Source organism: Paralichthys olivaceus, chromosome 6 (genome assembly GCF_024713975.1).
Source record: "Paralichthys olivaceus isolate ysfri-2021 chromosome 6, ASM2471397v2, whole genome shotgun sequence".
NCBI classification, from domain to species: domain Eukaryota; kingdom Metazoa; phylum Chordata; class Actinopteri; order Pleuronectiformes; family Paralichthyidae; genus Paralichthys; species Paralichthys olivaceus.
This window is the reverse complement of record NC_091098.1, coordinates 8,422,765-8,448,770: the sequence shown is the minus strand read 5'-3', so window position 1 is coordinate 8,448,770 and position 26,006 is coordinate 8,422,765. Positions and strand designations below refer to the sequence as shown.

The window sequence follows — 26,006 nt, the reverse complement described above, 5'->3', positions numbered from 1 at the left end:
TTATGGAATTTCTTCACATTTGACACAATCGTTCTCTGGGATTAAAAGATGTCTCACAGCATGTTTCCGCGCTGTTTGTTCAAGACTATATCCCTATTTCTTGTTAGATTTCTTTTAGAGTGTGGTGTTTCAGTTTGAGAACAGGACTTATTGATTTCATGTTCAGATTTAATGATCTGAACATGATGAACATTAAGCTTTCAGATATGTATTTGCTCTAAATCTAAATGTTAAATGTCAAATCTAAAGGTTAAATGCTCAACCTTAATAGTAAAAATCTAAATGTTAAATCAAAATGCTAAACCTAAATATATAAATCTAAATGTTAAATCAGCGTTATCCCCTATATCATTCATTCCAATATAGTCATGCAGTTCATGAATGAAGTATCTGGACCTATTCAAGTTGTTTTTTCACTTTATGACTCTTATGGAAAATAGACACTCTAAACTTCTGTTATTGAATCATCTTTATATGGTATAGATAGAATCATCTTTATTATTATTTTAATGTACATCCTAACCACACAGTCACCTGCTGATGATCAGTACTCTACGACACTCTCCCACCTGTAGGAGGTCCCAAAATGTGTTTTTTTACTTGTCCAGGCACTTCCATACAGACACCTCCTTACAAAGGGGAGCCATTGAATATGGGCTATACAAGTACAATTTGATTGATTGATTGATTTATTCAACCAACAACTCAACACTTGTGCAATGCCAACACAATCTGAACATACAAGTCAGTCTAGACTATATTAGCTTTTAGCTGAGTCATGTGACACAAACAGAAAATAACCAGCTCAAGTGACCGTGCAGTTGAATAAACACACATGTAGATAAATAAATATTGGAAAAGTAACTTTATATAAAATGTGAAAAACAAAGGAAAGTCTAATAAAGTACCAAGCAGAGCAAATAAACAAAGTTACGTCATAGCTGACGTCACAACGTAAGCATACGTACTCCTGGCTCGAGCAGTTACGCAGGACGTGCAGCGGTTCAAAGAGGAAGGAAGATGGCGGACAACAAAGACGAGGAGGATATGAAACCCTCCAGTAATTCGGACTCAGTGCCTTCGGCCCAGGACAACGAGCAACCGGAGACGAAGGAGGAGAACGCGGTGATAGTGATAGAGGCGGACGTGAAGGGCAGCGAGGAAACAGAGCCCAATGAAAACACTAAGGAGGCACCGACACCCACCAGCTACGGAGGGGACGCTAGCAGCGGCGCTAGTGCAGGAGGCGAATCCAACGGTCGCGCTAGCAACGCTTCGAGCCCGACGGGGACCAACGGTTCCGCCGCAGAGCAAACGGCAGCTGAAGCTCCGACCGCCGGGGATGCTTCCGCTGGTGGACTCGCCACGGAAATGTCCCCCCCTCCTACCGCTCCATCGGCCACGCCGGTATCCACTCCCATGAATCTGCTGGATACGTGCGCAGTGTGTAAACAAAGTCTCCAGAGCCGAGACTGTGAACCAAAACTTCTGCCTTGTCTTCACTCGTTTTGCCTAAAATGTATCCCGCAACCGGAGAGACAGATCAGCGTGCAGGTCCCTGGTCCGCACGGGCAAACAGACACGCACATAGGTGAGTTTTTAAGAGCGGGATCCACCTGTGAGCAGGAACCCTGCCCTGTCCCCCCATGTTAGTCTGCATCGATAAGTGTGATCGGGTCCGAGTAGACTTGACGAATTCATTTTTAATGGCTGCTGAGAAGACTTCAGTAAACTGGTGACAGGTGGAGTGTTTGATTTTAGACTTGGAATCTAAACACACTGTTGCTTACCGACAAGAGGAAGGTGTCAGTACACTCCCACCTCCCCTGCAAGCCGTCATTGGTGCTGCTGTTGATCACTTCTTCCCCACACTCACAGCATCCAGACGATCGTGGGCCAAAAATGAATTCACAATCATTTCACTGATAATAAGGTGAATGTTAAATTTTAAATCTAAATGTAAATGTTAAATCTAAATTTAAATGTAAATGTTATGTATCTAAATGTAAATGTCTCTCCCAGTGTAAAGCAAAATATTTAGGACATTTTCAAATAGCCCAGGCCCCTTGAACCGACCTCAGGGCACGAAATCCCGCCCACACCACAGACTGTCAAGTGGTCCTGGAAGATGGCAGCATGGTTAGCTCTCTTCATTTAGAAGATGTAGAAAGAGAAACTGTTGATTGAATCACACCTTGAATTGCAGCCCGCACACCTGCCATACCCGCCATTTCTATATTATTATTATTATTATACAATTTTTACATTTGGCACCTCATACAAGGCGATTGGGAAAAGGATTGCTGGTGTTTGGAGTCTTTATCCTTCTCAGTTTCTACACATGCAGCATTGCAAAATGTAAAAAAAAACTAAACAATTTTCAATGGTCAGTCTTTCAAACATTCATGTTAAATAAATACCTTTCCAAGAGTAGTCTTCTGCAGTAGCACAAATTGATAGCTTATCTTATGAATGAATGTATGAATTATTATATGAATATATAACTATGAATGTAAATGTAATGTTAAATATATATATATGCGTAAATGTTATAAATCAAATGCAAGCTTTAATACTAGCGATGTGTTAAGTGGCCATGCTCCCTAACATTTAAAAATTAGCAAGGTTAGAACATGCAACATTTTTCAAAGGGCACTCGATATTGGGGAGACATACGTCAAAAACCATTTGGAAAAGACATCAGCTTGTGATTTATCATAGTTGCCATGGTCAATATAGGCAGCCAATATTAAATTGACAGACTTTTAGTGGCTTCTGATTTGTCTGGGTCTCACAGTTAGATCTATAGTATTATGTCTTCTAAATATCTTTAAAGGTTCAGTGTGTAGAATTTAGCAACATCTAGTGGTGAAGAAGCATGTTGCAGCTGAATTCTCCTCATTTTACCCTCCCACTCCCAACATGAAGGAGAACCTGTGGTGAACTTCAGTTGTCATAAAAAACAAATGTTTTTAGTTTGTTCAGTTTGTTCAGTTTGTATGACAGTAAAGAAAACATGGCAGCCTCCACAGAGAGGACCCCCCTCCGTGTAAATATAAAGTATTCAAATATAAATTCTAAAACAACAAGGATTATTTATATTAAATATCTGTCAAAAATCCCTTTCACCTAAATCTTACACACTGAACCTTTAACACATATCGACACTAACATGACTGGTTCCTCATTAAACTAGTCAAACTGATAATGAACCTCTGCATATTCAACAAGTTTGACTGTTATAGAGAATAATTATTAACAGTTACACAAAGTAATTCAGTATTTCTACTGAATTGATAGAAATTCACCTGTCATAAGATAAGTAGAGCCTTTACAATAAAGTAAGTTAAGGTAAACGTTATTGATCCCACGCAGGGGACAAGTTAACAGCATGTTGTACATGCTAATTTCTTGTCTAAATAGCACTTAGTAAAATGCAATTCTGGAATATCGCTGTCCTAATTATTTTGAGAGATTTTCTTGTAAACAGGGAATCTTTTCTTGAACGTACAAAATCCTGATCTTCAAATTCCATTACTACGAAATTAATAACAAAAGTGATTACTATGGGATATGAAAGTAATAATTCCAAGATATGATCTACAATTCTTAGGTTTTTTGTCAATGCTAATCAGTATAAATTCCAAACATTGTGAAAGCTGATACATAAACCTGTCCTACCAATATGTTGACTGCCTCAATGTTTTTAAACGATGCACATATCACACTGTCTGCCAAGTAGGCGCTGTGATTGTAAGTACAGGTTTCGTAAGCCTAATTGTCAGATACCTGGCAAGAGCTCTGATAATATACTTGCAGGCGTCTGGACTAATTTCATGTTTATGTTAACCCAAACCACAGAATCATTTGAATTCAGGCTGCACCACAAAATGTAACCACCCTTGAAAACTGAACTCAGTAATTGCAGTCTACACAAATCAGTGTCTTATTTCAGGTTCAAAGAAGTGAGTCTCGTGGTGATGTCTCATATTACTCCTTATGGCTCCGGTTTCTTAAGAACCTGCTACAAAGTTTATATAAAGTTTTACTACACATAGTGTAAAATGTATTTTCAGGAATCACATTTATTTGGTCTCAGGAGAGATTCAGTGTCACATGGTCTGAATTGTATTTAGATAACTGTAATGGTTTTTGGGGTAAAACTGGAATATATTCTGTTCAGGGGATTTTAAATAATTTAAATAAATGATAAGTTGTTGTTAGGTGGATGCATCTCAGTTATCGTCATAATGAACTGTACAACATATTCTCCACATAACTCTTCTACATCAACACCTACAAAAAGTTAGTTAGTAACTAGATTTGTATCATTGACTTTCATAAAGGATTACAAATTATGTAATCTTGACCCCTGTCACAATTTAGCCAGGGTATAGTGTTAAGCCCTGTGCTTTACCTGGTCAAAGGAAGGCTGTTTAATCATATGCTATCTGAAACTGATAATTACACAGAATACATCATCAGTTTGAGTGCTGTTAAATGATGAAAATGTAAAATCCTGTTGAGTTTGTTGAGTTCATAAATGTCACATGAAACAACTTTGTTGTTTACTTATCAGACTGACAAAACTCATAATTCATTTATTCATCCTCTCTACTTCTCATTTGTAACAGCTGGGTGCAGCTTGAAGGGCAACAAGTTGTTCTTCTTAAATATAAGTTTTAGAATAACCTGAAATAGCTCTCACATGTGTCTTAAGAATGTTTCATCTGCTGCATGCATGTTAGACATGCGTGTTAACCTTTAGTCTCAATACTTATGACTTTATTGTCTAAGGAGAATTAAATGTAACCAAGATATTATTTATTTTCTGCTATCCCAAAATTGCCATTTCATTTAAAAATGTAAATATATTTAGGCATATTTATGAAAGCTAAATCTTGATTGTGAGTTTCATATTATAATTAGTGATAGTGAACACTAAGTTCAAGTATAAATGATAATGATATGTCAATTTTACACGATGGGGGTGTCACCTGTGATTTCTGTTATTATTGTTATTCCTAGTTTAATATTTGGTTAAGCTTTGATTTGTTCATGGGCGGTGTTCAGAGTGACAGCTGTATGATGCATTTATTTGTAGCTGTGTGTTCGTGTTGGGGGGGTGGGGGGGGGGTTGTTGTTAGGGCTTCCAAGTGACAGATGTGCAATCCATTGTGTATGTGTGTGAGAGTGTGTGTAGCAGCTGGAGCTCACACAAACCGGCTGTGTGCTGCTTGAGTCAGTGTAGACTGGCTCAAACCGGCTTCCACTGGTTTTTACCTCTGCTGGCTGGCTGGAATTTATGGCTCTATGAGTTACCAGAGGGGCAACTTATTATGCTGACTAAAATATTTATGTGAAGTTTAATCTTGTGCCTCATATTAAGACTTGGCAAAGTTAATTCGCTGAACTAATTATTGGTCGGGTTGTATGATTTCAGCGGTAATTCAACTAATTCCATTAAAAAGTCCCAACTAAAGTGATTAAGTGAAACAGTCATCGTTGTTTGGCTGTGTGATTTAATATTCTAATAAAAATGCCAGGGATGATGAGATTGAATCTTCTGGAGACAAGTGCTAAATCAATTAACTGCCATGGATAGGAGGTGATGTCCCAAGAATTTTTAATAACAGGAATTGACCTAAAGGAAATTATGGAAATGAGCTGAAAACCTTACTGAAGGCCTTTTATTAATTATCTTTTATTTGAAGCGAGACACTTCTTAGCTCCAGGTATCTGAGGCCTTCAAATTGTGGTTTATAATTGTGCTTTTTCTCAATGGTGCTGGTTTATTTGCCTTTGTTTCCATTTTTCCTTTGCACCATGTTTGACTCATGTTCTGTCTCTTCTGTCTTTAGTGAATGTCATGCGGTGTTCAGTGTGCCACCAGGACTACAAACAAAGTGACATTATTGACAACTACTTTGTCAAAGATACCACAGAAGCAACCAGCACATCTGATGAAAAGGCTGCACAGGTATGTCATAACAATTGGCCCAGTGGCAACGTACATAACTGTTTCAACATCCATGTTTGTTGGCCCCCTGCTATATTTTTGAGAGGCTTCAGCCCAACCTTGGGATTCTAATGTTTGATTTTATACTATCAAGACAAAGAATAGTCTTGATAAGCCCAAATTCCATTTAGTCCAGAACAAATAGAAATATCAAGAATAAGATCATTTACTTATCCTTCTGTTAACCTCAACCATATTTTTTACTTGTTTGAATATTTTTAAGTATGTAGGTAGACATAGGTAATACCGGAGGGTTAAAGAAGGCTTTCTTTGATGAGTGATGACAGATTCTGTGATTGACATACCCTCTTATTTTGCTTATGTTGTCTTAAAACATAAGACAGTATTTCATAAATGTTGTCCAGACAGTCTTGGTGGTGGGAAGGCAAACCTGATTGATTGCTGCAAAAGATTATCTTAGGAAAGATTTCCATCCTGTGCCACAAGTTTGTCTGGGTCTACGCTCAGCGAAACTGAGAATGAGAAAAGCGGCGGAACTATCCAGAACTCCATAGCAATCTTTTTTTATTGCAATTTTTTTATCACCCTGCATCTAGCATAATTCTGTCCTGGAGGGCTATTATCTGTCTTGAATGGTTCGAAAAGGATTCTCAGTTGCATTAAATGTTGTCTCTCTTATTCATATTATTTGAGTCATCCTCTTCAGAAATTTGTACTTTTTAACTCTAATGCAACTGCCTGCCCTTGATAAATGTTTTAGTTTATCAAGGGCAGGCCTTGACCTCTGACCTTGATATAGTGAAGAAATGTTTGTTTTTTATGTTTCAAAAGATAGAAACAGCTCTTATATTACAAATTGCACCTACAACCATGTGGCTAAAACAGATTAAAACATAGATAAATCGTAGTGGTTGTTTATACATAGATCTTGATTGTCTTGTTTATAAGAATGAAGGAGGAAGTCACCTTCAGCCATACAGTCTTTTGTTTGTTTGTGAACACAAAATTAATTGAATTGAAAATACAGAGGAAGAAGCTTATTTTTATTTAAAAGTCTTTTCTCTAGTGCCACTTATAAACTCTTACTATGTATCTTTTGACCCATTCGTCAGACACAATTGAGTTGTTGAAAAACCCATGGCCATTTATTTAGTGACACTCATATGGAGATAGGGTCTGTCCCCATGATCGTGATCTTTCTTTCACGTAGCACCTGCTCATGTACACATGTTCTCTGCTCCTCGTCAAAACTGTTTGTCTATACTTACACACAAATTAACTGGCAATACATAAACGTTCTGTGTTTCACTTTGAGTCTTACCCCTCGTGCACAGGCTGTCAGTGTGCTCTCAGGTTTTGTGGGAAAAGCTATTTAAATGAAAATAGAATAGAAACTCCATACTAAAGACTGTTACTCCCTACCCCTGAAATAATACAATACAAACAAAACTCATTTGCTAAGAACATGTACAAAGTACAATGTTGACTGTGAAAACACAGCTATAGTAATAGTGGACTGCACTCCATGGACTATTTGTGTATATATATACTGTTTTGTTAGCATTATGACACTTAAATGAATAGGCAATTTATAATTACCTCATACGGTATGCTTTTAATAAAGTATAGGTGCTATTTAAATACAATTATTCGAAGGTTAGCTCTTCATGTCGCACATTTTCGAGGCTGGAAATGTGATAGCCTGAGTTACTTCTTGATATAATGATGGAGGCACATCTAATGAGAACAGTTGAATTCAGACGTGAGAAGGAAGGTTCGCAGTTTTAATTAAAGTGCTGGAGTCTTTACATGCTGCGAGAAAGATCATTAAACACAAAGTATTTAATCCATACTATGGAAGTGGCACAATTAAAACTTCAAGGTTTTGTGTGTAAGATTTAGGTGAAAGAGTCCCATTGAGAGAAATTGAATAAAAAATAGTTTTTATGACAACTGAAGGCTACAACTGGTTCTCTGTCCTTCCCAGGGTATTCAGGTGCAGCATGCAACATCACCAGTAGATGCCACTAAATTCTACACACTGAACCTTTAATATGTCAGGTTTGAATGGTTTCTCCATAAACCAAAATCTGCGGGTATATGCAGGTTTTTGAAATGTGGGTCAAACGTCTTTTAAGGTGATTGACTCCTTTCCCAGTGCCAGTAGAGAAGACTGTCACTGTTTTTCCCCCAGTGCATTATGTTCAGTTTCACAAATGAGGTGTTCTCTCATCTTACTGTCTTGCCAAATTAGTGCATTCACCCAGGTGTCACATTTCCACCACTGCTGAACGGAGCCAGTTAACTACTGCAGAGTCCTTTGACCCGCAAATGAATGCTGATTGTATCCATTGTATCCAGCCCGCATCATTTCTAACAAACTATGCATGCCCAAACTAACATCATGCTTTGAACAGTTTCAGCATAATCTCTCAAACAAAGTTTTTTTTACTGTCCCAATATGCTGCAAATTATCGCAGCAACATTTCTTGATGATTGATCAGCAGATTATTATTAGACTGAGGAGACTTCTGACTCTATCCAGAGTTCTTCCAGATGTTAATTAATGTTATCCTTCTAGGTGTGCACAAGTTGCGAGGACAACGCAGGAACTATAGGCTTCTGCGTGGAATGTGGAGAATGGCTGTGTAAGACCTGCGTGGAGGCCCACCAAAGGGTCAAAATTACCAAGGACCACAAGATTCGCACAAAGGAGGATGCTGATGCCTCCACTGGTAAGATGGGTGACCTTTAAAGTGAAGGGCAGGACAATATTTACTGTAGCAAAAACTGCAAAAGCCTACGTTAATGTTGTATTGTTTTAAGGTCTTGACCTTTAAATGTAAAGTGCCTTGAGATAATGTTGATTATGAATTGGCGGTATATAAATAAAATTAAATTGAAAATAAATTGAAAAGGACAAAATGTAGTTGAAGTACTGTGCATGGGGCACTGCTGATAGGCTGTTGCCATGGTAACAATGCTGCACAGTCTTGTTGCTTGGATGGTACTCTGGAAGACTGTACATTCTGAAGCTCTTACCAGAGTCTCTTAAGCCTTTTTCTGTCTGTTTGCAAACTGTCATAACTGCTTAAAACTCAACTTTGTTTCCTGATGTGTCTGCAGAGTCTGTTTGTACGTCAGGACAAAGGCCCGTTTTCTGTCCCATTCACAAGCAGGAGCCATTGAAGCTTTACTGTGAGACCTGTGACACTTTAACCTGTAGGGACTGCCAGCTGCAAGAGCACAAGGAGCACAGGTAATGAACACTTTATCTGCAGTTAGCATAGATTTTACATTTCTGGTGACAGTATCCAACATACATCAAACATAAATTTCAACCTGCAATATTATGACATTGGTCTTCTCCTTGGTAAAGGTTGTAAAAGGACAGCAGTTTTTTTTTATAATTGTGTGGAACATGATCACATTGAGTAAGACTATTGATCTTCCTCCATAATCCCTTTTAGATTTCATTCCTTAGTATTTTTCAGACAGTCATTGAGAAATTGCTACCTGTTTCTGCAGATAATTACAATTCTCAATGACAGTCACCACCTGAGCTTGTTACCCTGACAATATCAGGACAATCTGATGTATAATTTCAAAGTAAAAGCCCTTGGAAATATCATATTTTCTCAGTCTTGGTTGTGGCAAGAGAGAAAGAGATTCTTGACTTGCACTTGACAATAATTACGTAATTGAAAAGATGGCAGAAGGCAATGAGTTACTGTGTTGCCTACTTTTTTTTACTAGTCTGGTAGCTGTTACATCTACAAATTGGGTTAGGGACCGTTAATATAAGGGGGGGATTGGCGGTACACTGCCAAACCGCGTGTTGCTTTATCATCGCAGTGAGAAAAAAGTCCATACTGTCACAGCTAAAGTGATGTGAAAACATCTGTTGAAGGCCTGTTTCTCTCTCACCCAGCACTGCTGAGCCAACACATATTAAATAAATGAAAATACACTTTTAATTTGAATAATATTTATTATTTTTAAAATAGCTGGCAGGACTGACAGTGAATACTTTAACCTTTTTTTTCCCATCATAAAATAAAAAAGAAGTTGCCTACTGGGTGATTCACACAAATCCTGTTCTCTTGACAGTGAGAGACTGCAGTTGCATTTGTTCATGTTTCTTGATTGATAAAAAGTGCAATTGAAAGGGTCTCATTGCGTCAAATTTGTCAAGTGTTAATGGCCCTTAGAAACGGTATTTCGTTTTAAATACATTAGTTGTAAAATCCTGGTTTGTCAGTTTGTTGAACATTGTTGATGTCTATTAGAGTTTCTCTTCTGTTTTCAGGTACCAGTTCCTGGAGGAAGCTTTCCAGAACCAGAAAGGCATTATTGAAACCAGTATAGCAAAGCTCCAGGAAAAGAAAAACTACGTCCATTACTCTGTCTCTCAGGTGCAAAGCAGGTGCGGCTTTGTCATCTCCAGATTTTTCTTCAGTGCATCTCACTGAGACAGTTTCTGTGTCTTAGTACACTCTGTTTTTTTCATCCAGGTTAAAAGAGCTGAATGAGACACACAAGAAGGTGGAGCATGAAATCAAAATTGCAGTGTTTACTCTTATAAATGAGATCAACAAGAAAGGCAAGTCCTTGCTGCAGCAGCTGGAGGTAAGAGATCATCATGATAGGCAAGTTAACCAATAATCTCATACTCAATCTCATTATCATTATGTCTCCTGCTTTTCAACTGCTTCAATCTTTTTTCCTGCTATCTCTGAAACCAGTTCATATAATATTGTATACTTCTCTAGCTTCCTGTTCATTGTGTTCCTATTAATTTATTAATGTTTTTCTTTGCTGCAATCTTCCTCTGTAGTAAACCAAATGCCCCCATATTTAACATGTGGCAATATTTTTGTCAAACTGTTTAACACAGGTGTTCAAGTTCTTTCAGTAGCAGTTTCCTAAACAAAAATATTCTCCTTTTCTGTCTAGAGCGTATCCAAAGAGCGCACTATGAGGCTTATGGGTCAGCATAAGGATACCACCCAGCTTGCCCAACAGATCCACCATGTGCTCAACTTTTGCCACTGGGCCATCACAACTGGCAGCAGCACAGCGCTGCTTTACAGCAAGAGGCTGGTAGGTTTCAAATTAGCTCCAGATGTTGCACAGTTTGAGGAGCAAAAGCCTCCAGTGTACTTGGATCAAAACAGCATTTCCATCACAGACACAACAAGACTGGTTTGTGACCAAAGAAGCACTGCATTTGGTCATAGTTGATGGTTCCCATGGCTCCTCAAAGACGAATGAAGGGACCGCATATTTAGACATCAAAGTAACAATACAAAACATTGAAGCCTCTTCCTTTTTAGCCTCTGTCAAGTAATTCTTGATGTTCAAATTCTTAGTGTTGTAACGGTAATTAATCTTGATCCATGTCTCAAACTATGCTGCTTTGGGTCCTTCTGGAAAATCCTTGAGTCCTTGAAATCAACATTTAAGAAGTTGTGGGAACGCTGATAGTTCAGCTACAAATTTAGTTTTATGTGTTATATTATTTAATTATATGAATAAGAAGTGATTGAAGTTCTAACTGCTTGCTGTGAGATGTTGATAGTATTTTCTGCCTTTTACGTCTGCTTTTAGCAGCAGTGTAAAGCACACAGCATTTTGGTGGTGGTTGGTTTGGAGTATACTGGCTGAAGCTTTTCAGATTTATTTGAACAGTTGCAAAACCAGCTTTTTTCCCCACATTATGTGGACATTGGCAGGAACAAGGGATGCTTCTGCCACGTGTATTCAACTACTTACCACAAGACAGGCAGCAAATTAGATAACTTAGATAACTTTATTGTTGGATTGCATGTTTTCTAAAGGGCAAGATAACAAATAGACTTTTTGCAGCTCTAATATAGCAATGCATACTAACCTAAGCACATTTATATGTTTGTATGCGTATGTAGATACTGTTCCAGCTTCGACAGCTCTTCAAAGCTAGACTGGAACCAGCACCGCAGGCCAATGGAGTTGTGCGCTTCTTCTGTGACCCCACCTTCTGGGCCAAAAATGTGGTGAATCTAGGTGAGATAGCAATCATGACACCGGCTTTAAAAAGGCAAATGTCCATAACTGAATAACACTTACAGACACAGTTGCCAATTTTGCACCTTTGTTCCTACTTATACTTACAGACCCCTTTAGCAACTTTTTTCTCCTCAAAAGATCAACTAGTGAAAAAACGAGAAGCTGTGGGACAAACCAAAAGGAATATTTCATACCTGTTCTTCTTCTTACTGTAGGTAATTTGGTCATTGAGAAACCACCTCCAGCTGCGCAACCGCCCAATGTGTTGGTAGGAGCACCGCCTATTTCACCGGGCCAGGTTCATCCCAGCAAACACCAAGGACAGATCAACCTGGCCCAGCTCCGGCTGCAGCACATGCAACAGGCAGCCTATGCACAGCAGAAGCAGCACCACCAGCAGCACCAACAGCAGCAGCACCAACAGCACCAACAGCAACAGCAGCAGCAGCAGCAGCACCAACAGCAGATCCAGCAACAGATGCGCATCGCCTCCCAAATGTCCCAGCAGCATGCCAGACAGGCTGGTCCACCCATGGCTCAGCAGCAGGTACAATAAAGGTTGCTCTGTAGAAGAGTGATGATCTTTGCTCCAATGGATAACACAAGTGATAGGCCATATAGGACATATTGACATGTCATAGTGAGGAAAGCACAGGGTAATTAATATTAATGGGTCCCAGTAATTCATTTCATTATTACATCCGTGCTTTTCCTACTGTCATGACATCTCAAAATGTCTGCTGTGACTAAGGATTATTGAAATTTCCCTTAATATAAGTCTTAATTCTACTGAACATTATTATGATTACTATTGTTATGGTTAATATTATTATCAGTATCAATTTTATAACTAGTGCAAACCTGCCTGTTTGGAATGGGCTTTTTTGTTGCTTTGTGTTAAAGCTCTAGAGCTACTTCAGAATTATTCCTTGTCATTAGTGAGTCCTCAAACAGTTCGACAATATACTGTCAGTTTTTTGTTATATGTGTGCTGGACGTTGTGTGCAGAGCTTTGTATAAACATTCGGAATTACCTCTCACACACACATGTGAAATCCTCTTACATACACAACTGAAACTGCCACATAAACAACTGAAAAATTATTTGCTCACATACACACTACTGAAATGCTCTCATACAAACAACTGAAATACTCTCATACATACAAGTGAAATGCTCTCATACACACTACTGAAATGCTCTCACACACACACTACTGAAACTGTCTCATACACACTACTGTCCATGTTTTTTATGGTTATCCAGTAATCTGACTTTAACACACTATATGCATTATTTTTGAACAGCCTCCAAGGCTCATTAGTATGCAGCAGCTACCAAGAGGGCCAGGGGGTATGAATGGTGGACCAGGTCCCCCAATGTACCCTTCCTCCCACCACATGCGTCTACCGGGTCCACCACAGGGTCGAATGCCCACAGCCCAGCCGAGACTCAATGGACAGCAGTATCCCCCCATGATGCAGCCCCAGCTACAGAGACAGGTCAGTACAATCACCCTGATCTCACAATGTGGAAATGATGAAACTTTGGTCTTTTCTGACATTGTGACAGGTTTATAAGGAATGCCTTTGTGTGTATGTAACACATTCAATGCTGCAACAGTTGGATTAACTGAAACCTTAAAACCTTTAAACCCAAAATGAAAAGTGTGAAAGCACTTGAAATATTACAGACAGAAGTACAGGAATGCCAAGTATAATATCATCCAATTGAGAGCACAAATCAGTTAATTTTAATTGAAGTAATCCTTGTTAAAACGTTCTTCAATACATTGAAGTGGAATAGAGTAATATAGAAAGCTCTATGGGAAATGAGACGATGCATGTTTTTAAAAGGTTGGTGCTAATTCTGACTTTTCATAGTACTGAGGTCAGAGATGCCAGTATTAAAATCAAAACATTTAATTATAGTGAAAGTTATTTGTATGTGTATCATATACAAAAATACTTAATTACTGACCAAATGAAATTGAATACATAAATAACAATGGAAATGACCTTTTCATTTGCTTGGGTCAACCTTGATCAGAGGCCTGTAAGCTGTCTTGATAGGTACATTTCTGCCAGTTACAGTCCTTTATCACCACTGGAAATTAATCATGGTTATAATCGCTCTTTTTGTATGATAATAATGACAATGTGAAAACAGTGCAACAATGTGAAAGGTCGCTCAATAAGATTTATCACAGGAGTGACTTTGTATGGTTTTATAGCAAGTTTCAACCCATTTTCAACTTGCTGTTCCAATTACATAGGTTTTTGTTTTTAGAGAAACAGCTTGATTAAAACTGTAGAGAGACACTGTTAGTGAAACTGTTAGCTGGTAAACATAGTAGAGGCTTTTAACTGCTAAAAAAACAGATCTCTGAGGCTGGTAGGGACTATAGAGTGAAATTTAGACTTTAATTCACTGCATAGCAAAAACACAACTGAAATATTTGCTAATCTTTCCAGAATTAGCTGGTCTACAAAAAAGAAAGAATGTGTTGAAACAATTTACATTGTATCTTCATTTCTGCTGGATGACAGAAATATTGTTAGAAGTACTTGCCCTTGATGTGATCACACCTTCTGGGTCAATTGTGATCAAGGCTTTATTCTCTGAGCTTCAATTTAAACTTGATCGTGTTTGATAATTTTTAGGTTTAGGTAGAATAATGATTTTCATTTGAAAGAGTAAATGCATACTAAATTTTATTCATATTCGTAATAATTATGGCAGGATTGTACTTGGGACTTCACTGAAAATTATTTGACCATGGGTCAATTGATTTGTTTTAATATTCAAACAATAATATAAAAGTATTTTTTATTGAACAAATACTGATTTATGGACAGTTTCCTTGGTTTATCTTAACACTGCCTCACCAGTGTAGCTATTCATACATCTGGTTACTTTTCTTAAGTCAAGTATTGTGTACAATATTAACATGTACATTCATTGCCTGCATGTAAGACTAGGTAAGAGAGAACACCACGATATCCAGTCCCTTTTTCTTTGTGTCCAGATGTCTATAGAATCTGAGATGAGCCACCCAAGGTTTCGTTTCTTACTACAATCAGGGGTTTGGCACCTTTTTTCCTACTTCTTTATTTTTGTGTCTTGTGCAGCATGTGTTGTCACCGAAATGCATGACCATGCAAACATGTCTTCAGAACAAAGTTTTCTTTATTTTTTCAATTGAGTGAGTGACTTACCTCATTGTTTCCTGTCCTCCCTCCTCTTATACTCTTTATTTTTCTTTCTTCTCTTCTGTCTTTATCCTTCCTTCCTCCCTTTCTTCCTTCATCCCTCACTCCATTTTTCTGTGCAGCATTCCAACCCAGGGCACGCAGGCCCTTTCCCGGTGGCGTCCCTCCATAATGCCAACCCCACAAGTCCAACCAGTGCCAGTATGGCCGGTGCCCATGCTCACCGAGGCCCTGCCAGCCCTGTCATAGGTCCCATCGAGCTCATCCCCTCCGTTACCAATCCTGAGAACCTGCCCTGCCTACCTGAGATCCCACCCATTCAGGTGCGCACATTCTTAACATGTTTGTTTCAACCAAGAATCTTCACCTGCCAGATTTAGTATTTTAATCAGCCAAATAAATCTTCAAATGTCAGTGAAAGCAAGACATTTAAAATGATTTATATATCTTTTAAAAAATAGTGAAGTTTAACTGTATTTCTTAAAAATATTTCATAGTCCTGCCTTTTTCACATCAAACAATATGACATAATGTTTTCAGTTCAAGTAGAAGACATATTAGTGTGACAGTAAACCAGCAAGTGAATTACCAGGACCCTGAAATGGATTTCAGCCTTCATTTGTTTGATATTTACACCTCTGCTATTCCTACTGTGACATGTCTGAGAATCAAGTCTTTATTGCATCTGTAACTCCCTTAAACCACCTTGAGTCACTGTTGATAATTTCCCCATCACTTCTCTGGCTCTATTAGCTGGAGGATGCAGGTTCTAGCAATCTTGGAAACCTCCTGTCTCGATACATCACAGCCAGCACACAGCATCAGCTGGGCTCAGTAGACATGAATCCCTCACCTGGACTGTCTACACACTCTCCTGGATCGTCAGGTACACTCATATAAAAACGTTTTATTATTTTTTCATTCTTCATTTCTGCTTACGAAAAGTGTCCTAATTAGATTCATGATCACATCAAAGGCTTTATGTAGCCATGTCACAAAGCATTCTCAGTCTTACTCAGTCACTCTCAGTGCTCTGTGTAGCTGATGGCTCTGACTGTAAAATACTGTCACTACTAATAAATTAGGCCATTTCTAGTTTTCTTTCTGTTTTCTTTTCTTTCTTTCTATGTCTCTGTCTTTCTGTCAGTCAACCGCTCCTATGATCAATTGGAAGTAATCACTGCTGCTGTATCATCTGTTTCCTGTCTCATCTCGGTTTGCAGGTCTGTCCAATGCCCACACACCTGCACGACCTTCAAGCACATCCAGCACAGGCAGCAGAGGCAGGTAAGAATATAAGCTGGAACCAAAACTCCCTGTTTAAGTTTTTAGTAAATATTAACACAGCAGAGTCCACTAACACATTCGTCAAAATCTTTAGCTTAGAATAGAGATGTTTGCCCTGTGCTTGATATAGGGGCTGCAGTCACTGCTGTCTTGCTGAACTAAATCATGGTTAGCAGTTAAATGGTTTGATGTTAATTTGAAGTTTGATGATTTTTTTCTCCATTGTTTGTTTTTGTTTCTATTTAAGCTGTAGCTCTGCAGGGAGGGCAGGGCCAGGCACCGGAGCTGCCGCGGAGCAGGTGAAGGTGAAACAGGAGCCGGGTACCGAAGAAAGCTACAGCTGTCCATCTTCTTCTCTGAAAACAGAACGCAGCAAAGATGGCGAGAGGAGTGCCTGCATGGTATGAACACATAACACAATTGAAAAAAAATTGTATTATGTGCCTGCAGCTGGTTGTTTGTACTACATGTTGCTGATGGTCAGCTTTTTATAAGGAAATGTTTCACCCTGTCACAGGAAGTCTTCTTCTGATTGCTAATGTTGAATAGTGATTGGTCAAATTAATTTCATCTATTATTTTTGTGTGTTTTCCCCAGATGAGCAGTCCCGAGAACAGCCCCCTCCCTCCATTAGGAGTCGCAGTCCAAGAGACCTTCAAGTCTCTGGGGGACCGCATCAAAACAGAACCCCAGTCTGAGACACCTTGTTCTGAAACGAATGGCTCCATTGCAGCCACAGCATCATCTTCCACTTCGACCTCCACTACCTCATTCACTGAGAACAGCAGCACGACAGGCCTTCCGCTCACTAATGGAAATGTAGAAAAGAGAACAGAGAGCAAAGAGAGCACAGCGTCTGCTGGAACAGGCAATCCTGCTGGGAAAGAGGATGATCCCAATGAAGACTGGTGTGCTGTTTGTATCAACGGTGGTGACCTGCTGTGCTGCGACCACTGTCCCAAAGTGTTTCACATGAAATGCCATGTACCCACCATAAAAATCTTCCCTAAGTAAGTACTCCAAGCAGCAGATTTTTTTTCTCTGAGGGTCGTAAAACCTGGCTGTGGAACTCTTGTAAATCTCACACACATCCATGATTATTAGAATTTGAACAGGAACTGTATCATTTAGGGACACGTTTACTGAAACACAGAAATGTACACCAGCATCAGCACCACATTTAAAAGAGAACAGAAAGAGAGAAGCAAAAGTAAAACCAGAACATGTTTTAAGCATAGACAAAGTTGATGCCTTATTTGGAGAAAACTTGCAGTACAGTTCCTCTTCAGTGCCTGTTAAACCCTGTTCCCATAGGTTTATGGCATTGTTATAAAATAGTCCCTGATGGGCATAATGGGTTCTGTACACCCTCACTGTGATTTCATTGAAGTCACTGATGATGTCAGACTTGTAACAACTTCAGTGACATCACACAAATTGCATTTCGAATTAAATGAGGGAGTTGGGGCACAACTGTGTTAATCTGAATGTTCTCAAATCATTTGGCCTTGGCTGCTGATAATTGTCACTGCAAATTAAAGGTTAAAGAAAATGTGATTGTGACACAATGTCCTCGGTGTGATTTTTAATTTTTTTTTTTCTCAGGGGCGACTTCCTCTGCACTTTTTGCCGGAGCCTATCCAACCCTGAGATCGACTACTGTGATGACAGCAAGAAAATTAAAGGCGAGCAGAACCTGAATCCCCAGGACCAAAGGGTCAGTACATCCAGGACTTCCTTAGAGAACCTCATTGTGTTAAGTACGCAGCAGCTAATTCTCTCTCTTCCTCTCTGCACAGAGATGTGAGCGCCTCCTGCTGTACATCTTCTGTCATGAGCTCAGTGTTGGCTTTAGGGAACCTGTTCCTAGCTCTGTAAGTGGCTCATCACCGCACACACGTACACACACACACACACACACACACACACACACACACACACACACACACACACACACACTCAGGTGCACAGTTCAGCCTGTTTCACTATCATTTGACTGACCATCAGTTTACTTTCTCATTCCTGAAAGATTTCCCTTTCTGTTTTTCAGTTTCATCTTTCCACTTTGGCCTTTAGTAGTTCCCTCTCATCCATGTTGTTGTTCTGCCCAAAAGACTAGCGGCAGAGTAAAGACATGTTTGAAGTAGTTATGGTTGCCACTTGGAATCTCAAATCCAAGAAACCTAGAATGGTCATTTTTACCCTGTCCAAGAGTTTTTTATGTAATGCTGTAATGTAAAACTAACAGACAAACACTGAAGAAAACATAATCTCCTTGGTGGAGGTAAAATTTTTACATTTTGTGGAACCAACAGCAACTTTTGGTTGAGTTTAGTTTTATTATAGTTCATAAGTTTTTCAAACCAGAGAAAAACCCTGAAATGCCTTGGAATGCGCTGATATTGTGTCCTTTATTTAGTTTATTGCATAATTTATAATTTTCTATGTGATTAATTATTTATTAGTTAGCTCTCGGTAGGCTCATTTATTTTATGAGCTCATAACATCCTCGAGACATGCTTTTGATGAAACGCAATACAAGTGAAGATAACTTAATTTATAAGCTTGCACGTTAAAAAATGAGTTGCTTTCACTCACAATCACCTTAATGAGTTTTCAGTTGGGTAGAAAGGAGAGACTCAATGCACTCGTGACTGTGGTGTGGGGACCCACATCATGTGGCTATACCATTTCCACTTCAGTTACACCTGGGGGCTACTTTTTTTTCTCCATGTCATAATCCTTACTCTCCCCCCATCGTTATGCCACAAATATCAAGCTACCAAATACAGGCAGAAATGAGAGAAATCATCTTAACATTAAGTGATTCAGGGTCAGCTCACTCTGCTGATGTTAGAAACTGTTGTGGGTCATATTTCTTATCTCCAGCTCTTATATTACCAGGATCTCCAAAACTGAAAGATCTTCCTCTTGGCAGATTCAGTTCACACCCATTACTTTCTGACAACAGTAACAGTGGAACTCATGGTTGCATAATAACAAGCAATTATACATTTTGGAGTGGTTCATAACTATTGAACCTTTTGGGATATTTAATATCTTTAATGTGGTTTACGATAGCCACTCTCAAAGGTTGTAATATTATGTGGCTATAAGCTCATTATGGATATGGAAATAGCCCCAGTTTTAAATGCATTTCATGTGATAACACAATCATCCACTACCCAGTATTTACACTAGATTTTCTTGCCATTACATACTTCTCTGGTCAGGCCTCTCGGGTATCTCAGAATTATGATGTATGCCAACCTACAGCTCAGTTGCACATCACGATGCTGTACCCTTCATCAAATAGGTTCTGACAGAAGGACTTCATTAATCTGTGTGTATTTTGTTGTGGATGCTGTAAAACGTGCATGTTGTAGCTTGAAATGCTGTTTTTCAAGGGACTGTAATAAACTGGTCTTTCCAGTTACCAGCTGTCTGATAGACCTGTCAGAACTAGAGCCTCAGAGCCTCAGCATGATTTAATATATCTAACTATCTATCCTTTTACAACCAGTGAATAATACATACCACCACATGGGGTGTCCTGATAGAGACCAAAAAGAACCCTTTGTCCTTTAGAGCTGATCCATGCTTTCTTTGTTACTGTTGTTTTCACAAACTACAAGTTCCACTTCCCTCCACCTCATGTTCACAACAAATACAAACTTTTTTACAATCCTCTGAAATGGTTAAAGTTGTTGTCTAACCCACTTTTTGTTTAACATAGGTGCCCAATTACTATAAAATTATCAAGCAACCCATGGACCTGAAGAAGGTGAAGAAGAAGCTGCAGTTACGGAGCTCCCAGTACTACAATACCATTCTGGAGTTTGTGTCCGATATGCGCCTTATCTTCAACAACTGTGCAAATTACAATGAGGTGAGCAGCATGAGTGTTAAGCCTGCTTAGGGGAATGACATCTGCTTGTGTGTGTGCATGTTGACAATGGTTAGACTGGTATGGGTTGAATTTTAAACAGCGTCCAGTACATTCAAACACATAGACCAAATTATTTGACCTTTTTTTTGTTCCAGAATAAAAGACCAATACATAAGCCCTTTAATTGATAAATCATTGACAAAGACACAATACTGTGAAGTATATGTATATTTTCAGTAAAGACAAAGCTATCCAATACATTTGTCTAACCTTTGTGTGAAGATCGTTAAAGGGAAATGGGAAGTTGTGCATTCGGCCTGCATTGTGCATTGTTTACTTTTATTAACACTGGCTGTTGGAGGATGTTTTCTTTACACTGGCTTCAGGAACACTGTCTGAACCCTGTTAACACTGTCAGCATCACTGTGATATATCACACGTTTGTTTTTACTGGATGGCTGTTGTCACTTATTTTGAAGTTGTGCTATTTTTGTTTCCTCTTCACATTGGGATGCTGTTGTGTGGGTACTAGTTAAATTGCTTATGATATCATGTACCCACATGTATGTTCACTGTGTATGCACATGTATTATACTTGAAAACCACATGGGGGAGCTGCTATTTTAGCAAGAAGATTAACAATCAAGACCCAGTGAATTCTTTTGGCTGATAGTGATTGTAAAGGATCTGAGCCTCACTGGACCATCTCACTTTAAATATATGTTGTTGTTATCCAAACAAAATTAACAGCAAGTAGGATCTCCACTTGAGAGGGATGTTGGTAATGTTAAATACATTTTGAATACATTTAATTTGCATTAGCAAACAATATAGTGAAAAACAATTCAGCTGGACATTGTCATTGTAATGTGATTAGATTACATGAACTTCAAAGTAAGTAGTAAGTCATGACTGGCTGAGTAGTAGTAGTTTCTGGGTGGTAATTTAGAGCACACCCCATGGCAACACATCCAGATTTTCAAGATCAATCTAAGCTCTTCTAATTTATTCTTGTCACACTATGCTGAATCATATGATTAAAGAATCATTTTATGCAAAAAGTGGCATTGTCATATATATATGATAATGCCAACCTTTATACACATTGAATATGTGGAGATCCTAATTTTCTAAATCGGAGCATTTGAGAAAACTAACTGTAGAGTAGTGTTACCTTAGAATGAGTCCTTCATAACTATATAGAGAGTGAGTCCTCCGTGAGTCTGTCGTGTTGCACTGCAATGTTTCTACAGTAGCCTAGATATGACAAACCTATACTGTCTCTAGAGAGGGTCTTTCACTTTTTTACATGCACACTTGGAAAGAGAGGGTGATGGAAGGGGTGCTCAGTTGCCTGCAATCTGAATCTTTACAGCTAGATGGCACTACATTTTCCACATTAAACATATACGGATTTTTTCCTAGCAGTGAAGAAGTAAGGATGTAGAGTGTTGCAGAACAGCACAAGAAGCAGGGGCAGACTGAATAAACTCAGATATGATTAAATAATTCATAATTAGTTCTGGTTATTATGTCACTTGCAAAGACAAAATTCTTAATCCATAATATCCATAATAATGAAAGAGTGACTTGTAATACCGGACATGTGGTAAAACAGGAAATGTGCCCGTTCCAAAAAGTGCACTAAATGAACCATTATAGAGAAGAAATTTACTGCAGAAAAATGAAAGTCTCATAAACTCTGGATGACCCTAAATTATTACATATGACTCTGCAGTGTCCCACAGCCTGCGGGCTAACTTGCTGTTAATTTGTGCAGTAACGACTTGGTGATTCACACATCGTACGCCCGAGCACAGTAGGCTGTTAGAAGATTTCTGATCTTATCAAATAACCTGCCTGTGCTGTGAACTCTTTTCTTCCCCCTGCTGCTTCACTGTCTTTGTTGTAATGTTATTGCCCCTTTTAGATGTCTCGAATAATCCAGGTTTATGATGAGGAGAAACAGATTAATACACAGGTAAGCCGTTTCAAATAGAGTACAGATGTCTTGTCCCCACCCACTGAGGCTCCAAGAAGCATTTTAGTCTTCATCCTAGAGAGAATAGAGAATCCATGAGCATCAGATTTGAGCAGTCAAACTGTTACAAACTGAAAAAATTTATATTTCCAAAGATGGTCTGAAAATATGGATTAGATTATTTTCATTTAGTTTTAAATGGAAAAAAATATGATAAATTATATGGGGTTTAGAGATACTGGATAGCCTAAAATGTCTCCATCGTAATGTCTCATTTGATTCATTGTGAAGGAGGAATCACATGAGCTTATTTGGAGATATAAATTATAAGATAGATGTGTTCTAAATTGTATTTGTGACTATTAGTCACAAAATACACTGAAACTGCGATACAAATGTCCACAATATCATATCGCAAGACAAGCCAGAACCACGATACCCCAACTCGCTGCCACTGTGGGATGCGGTGGTGGGATGCAGTCTTCTGAGCTCTGATTTCTATATAGAACATATTTTTCATTTCCCTTTTTCTTATTCAAATAATGTCACAGCAAGTTACATACATAGTTAATATTACACATTATTGTTTTTCAATGTTCACGTTGAAGTGATCACATCTGTGGGAAAAGTTAGATCAGTTCAGTTAGCTCAACAATCTCACTGTCTATCTCGATTCCTGAAGACTCTGGGAGAAGAGCGTAAACAGCTTTCCTATCAAGTAACATCTTCAGTGTAGTTTTTCTCCACTATCAATTCATTTCCTGAGATTGATCTTTTTCTCAGTCTTTTTAGTTGATCATGTTAGGTAAAAAGTACATCAATGTTATGGCTCTGTGTTCGTTCCTGCTTTAATCCATGATAGTATTAATAACACGCCAGGTGTACAAGAGCACTGGGGCTCAAGTTTTCTGAAAATATTTATCATATCCAAGCAAAATTGTATTCTAACTCAAATATCCCGGAGCAAATCAATATTGAATCAAACTGGAAATTGAATCAAGACCTTGTGACTTGGAAATTAGTGAGTTATAAGACACACAGCTGCACAGCGGCCTCAGTCCAGACTTTGTTTTGATGTAACATGTTTTTTTTAAGACTTAAGTTTCTCTTCATGTAAGTGAACTTCTGAGTGATGGGCTTGTTTCCTGTAGCTGGTTTAAATCTTACTCTCAGGAAATGAGCTCTGAAATCATTTAGTGCCAGTAGAGTTAGGATGGGTCTTCCTCTCATAGGGAGGGTGGTGGGTGTTAGATGGAGATCATACAGTAAATCTCATAATAGAAAATACATTTAATTTCAGAGTTTTTAGTAAATTGCTGTCTAGAAACCAGGGAAGTCAGTGGGTGTTGGATGGGCTTTGAGGTTTTTCTACAAAGGAGTTTTTTAATGTCAGTGGTATTCAAATATTCTGAGTAGCATTAAAGCTTTGCACATAATTTATTTCTTCCCTGAAACCTGAAATTTGTTCTTAGTATCGTGAACCAGCTCACTGAAATTTTGCCACTTAACTGTGAACTGTGTAAATGCTTCCTGGAACCACAGTGGGAGAGGGAGGCCGGATATCTCTGCTCTGTACAACAAGGTTGAGCCGGGGCCACCGTGCTGCCAGGAGTCTTAACCCCATCTAATTTGTCTTCTCATTGTCCTGTTCATCCTCCCTGCTTCACCCCATTCATTCCTCCCCCCACTCTATCATTCTCTCACACCTACTCCCTCCATATTGCTCTCCCGTCTCATCATCTGGCAGGTGGGATCAGAGATGGCGATATCCGGGAAGGCGGTGGGTCTGTACTTTGAGGAGAAGCTACAAGAGATGTTTCCGGGGCAGATCTTCCCAGAAGCGCCCGAGCCAGAGACCCAAGATGAAAAGGAGAAAGAGAAGGAGAAGGAGAAAGAGAAAGAGAAGGAGAAAGAGAAAGAGAAAGAGGACAATGATACAGACGAATCTGATGAGGACTTCATACAGCCCAGACGCAAGCGATTAAAAACTGATGAGAAAGTGGTCCACATCAAGTGAGAACCAACCAATTCAGAAACAAGAGAGGTGGAATACTGTCTTCCTCATGTCCTCCCACTTTTCCTTTGTTTGATGCAGCAAATAAAAAGGACTCGCTGTATAAGCTGCTTGGTTTATCTGATCCTTGCCTTTGAAAGAAATATCAACTACATATGAAGTCTGCCTTCATCAGAACTCTTAAGGACAAAAACATAGAGGAGCTGCATTCCCTCCTTATTTCATGGACACTTGACTCGCCTGTACAGATTTTGAAGTAGTTAACTATTTGTCCTTTTCTTTTCTATCATCCATTTTCATTTGTAGATTTGTTGTGACAATTGCTTTATGAAATATTGAAACCCTGTGTTCTGTTTAATGTATTATATCTATCCTTTGACCTAAAACCTATTGAGTATTTGTATGACTTTGTGGAAGCATTGTGTAAATAAGAGAATCTAGCCCACTGAAGCTACAGTATAGATGTTTGGGTGCGTCATCAATAAAACCTGTTCTTGAAATATATCAAAGAAAATTTGTGGCATGAAGTAGGTTTGAGGTTTCCAGGGAGCAGGTCACCTCAAAAAACATGTTCTCACAGATTCCTCATGGCATCTAAGCATGTGGAAAGCTCTGATCGATCACTCTGTCTGAAATCAACAAACCTATAAATTGATTTGTTTATTTTGTTTGAGTATGAGGAAATTGTCCAAGGACTTGAATACAGTTTGATTTTGGGAGTGGTTTTGCCTTAAATATACTTTAGAACCATACAGTCCACTTCAGATATCATACGGCAATAGTCTCACTGAGCGAACTCCTGTGAATATACCAGCAAACCCTAAGAAAAATTGTTGTGTGTTTTAATATGAGGAATCAAACCATCCAAATATTAAGATGCATTTTGATTTAAGGTTTCATTCTTCCAAACTTTGTACAGTTTAAATCATTAAAATGTGTTTGTTTGGACAAGGTAATGCTCATTCTGAACAGGTATCTATTTAACATTTCATTTAAAGTAGTGAGGAAATTTCTTTATTGTCAGTTTGATTTTTGTTTGTTTTATATGTTTATCATTCAGAAGAATTACACAAAAACTACCAGAGTTTTCCAGGATACATTGTGTAAGGATGGAACAGGTGACAAGAAAAAACCAATACTCTCTGACACAGATGCAGAGAGAGGGGATATCAGGATATCAGGATCACTTTCTTTAACATTGCAAAATAGGACTTTTACATTTTCACCAAATTCCCAGGGAATAATCTGTGTATCTAAGGCTTATTTAGGGGGACTGATAAGTGAGTGTGTAGAATTTGGTGCAGCTTGATTGAATATGAGGATCACAGAAAAACTACTGGACAGATTACTACAAAACGTGGCGAACAGATAGATCACAGTAAAACCTGTTGAATTTTGGTGTGGATCTGGGATTTTTGGTCACTTTCTTTTGCATTGCAAGATGGGATGGTTTCTCAGATAATCATGGATCTTGATTTTAAAAAAAAATTGGTATATTAAGGGGGACTGAAATAATGATTGTTTGCAATTTAGTGCAGATCCAAATACAAATCTGGATCTAGTGAATTTAAATGTGGTTTCATAAAGGGACTGT

General features: G+C 38.6%; 1 protein-coding gene across 4 annotated transcripts; it reads left to right on the top strand.

The window, feature by feature from the left end:
- Window positions 1-859: 859 nt before the first annotated feature.
- On the top strand, window positions 860-24,926 carry trim33 (tripartite motif containing 33). 4 transcript variants are annotated; one of them, XM_020089337.2, is made up of 21 exons: window positions 860-1,591; window positions 5,862-5,980; window positions 8,562-8,715; window positions 9,107-9,239; window positions 10,290-10,406; window positions 10,495-10,609; window positions 10,937-11,083; window positions 11,908-12,025; window positions 12,244-12,575; window positions 13,337-13,531; window positions 15,058-15,114; window positions 15,364-15,564; window positions 15,995-16,127; window positions 16,465-16,528; window positions 16,776-16,929; window positions 17,126-17,538; window positions 18,134-18,245; window positions 18,328-18,402; window positions 20,265-20,417; window positions 22,348-22,398; window positions 24,146-24,926. In XM_020089337.2, exons 1-21 carry the CDS (start codon window positions 1,021-1,023, stop codon window positions 24,413-24,415), a joined length of 3,684 nt encoding a protein of 1,227 aa, XP_019944896.2. In that variant the 5' UTR covers window positions 860-1,020; the 3' UTR covers window positions 24,416-24,926. The 4 variants fall into 4 exon arrangements, with proteins under 4 accessions (XP_019944896.2, XP_019944899.2, XP_019944897.2 ...); XM_020089340.2 differs by lacking the exon at window positions 15,058-15,114; XM_020089338.2 differs by lacking the exon at window positions 22,348-22,398.
- Window positions 24,927-26,006: the final 1,080 nt, after the last annotated feature.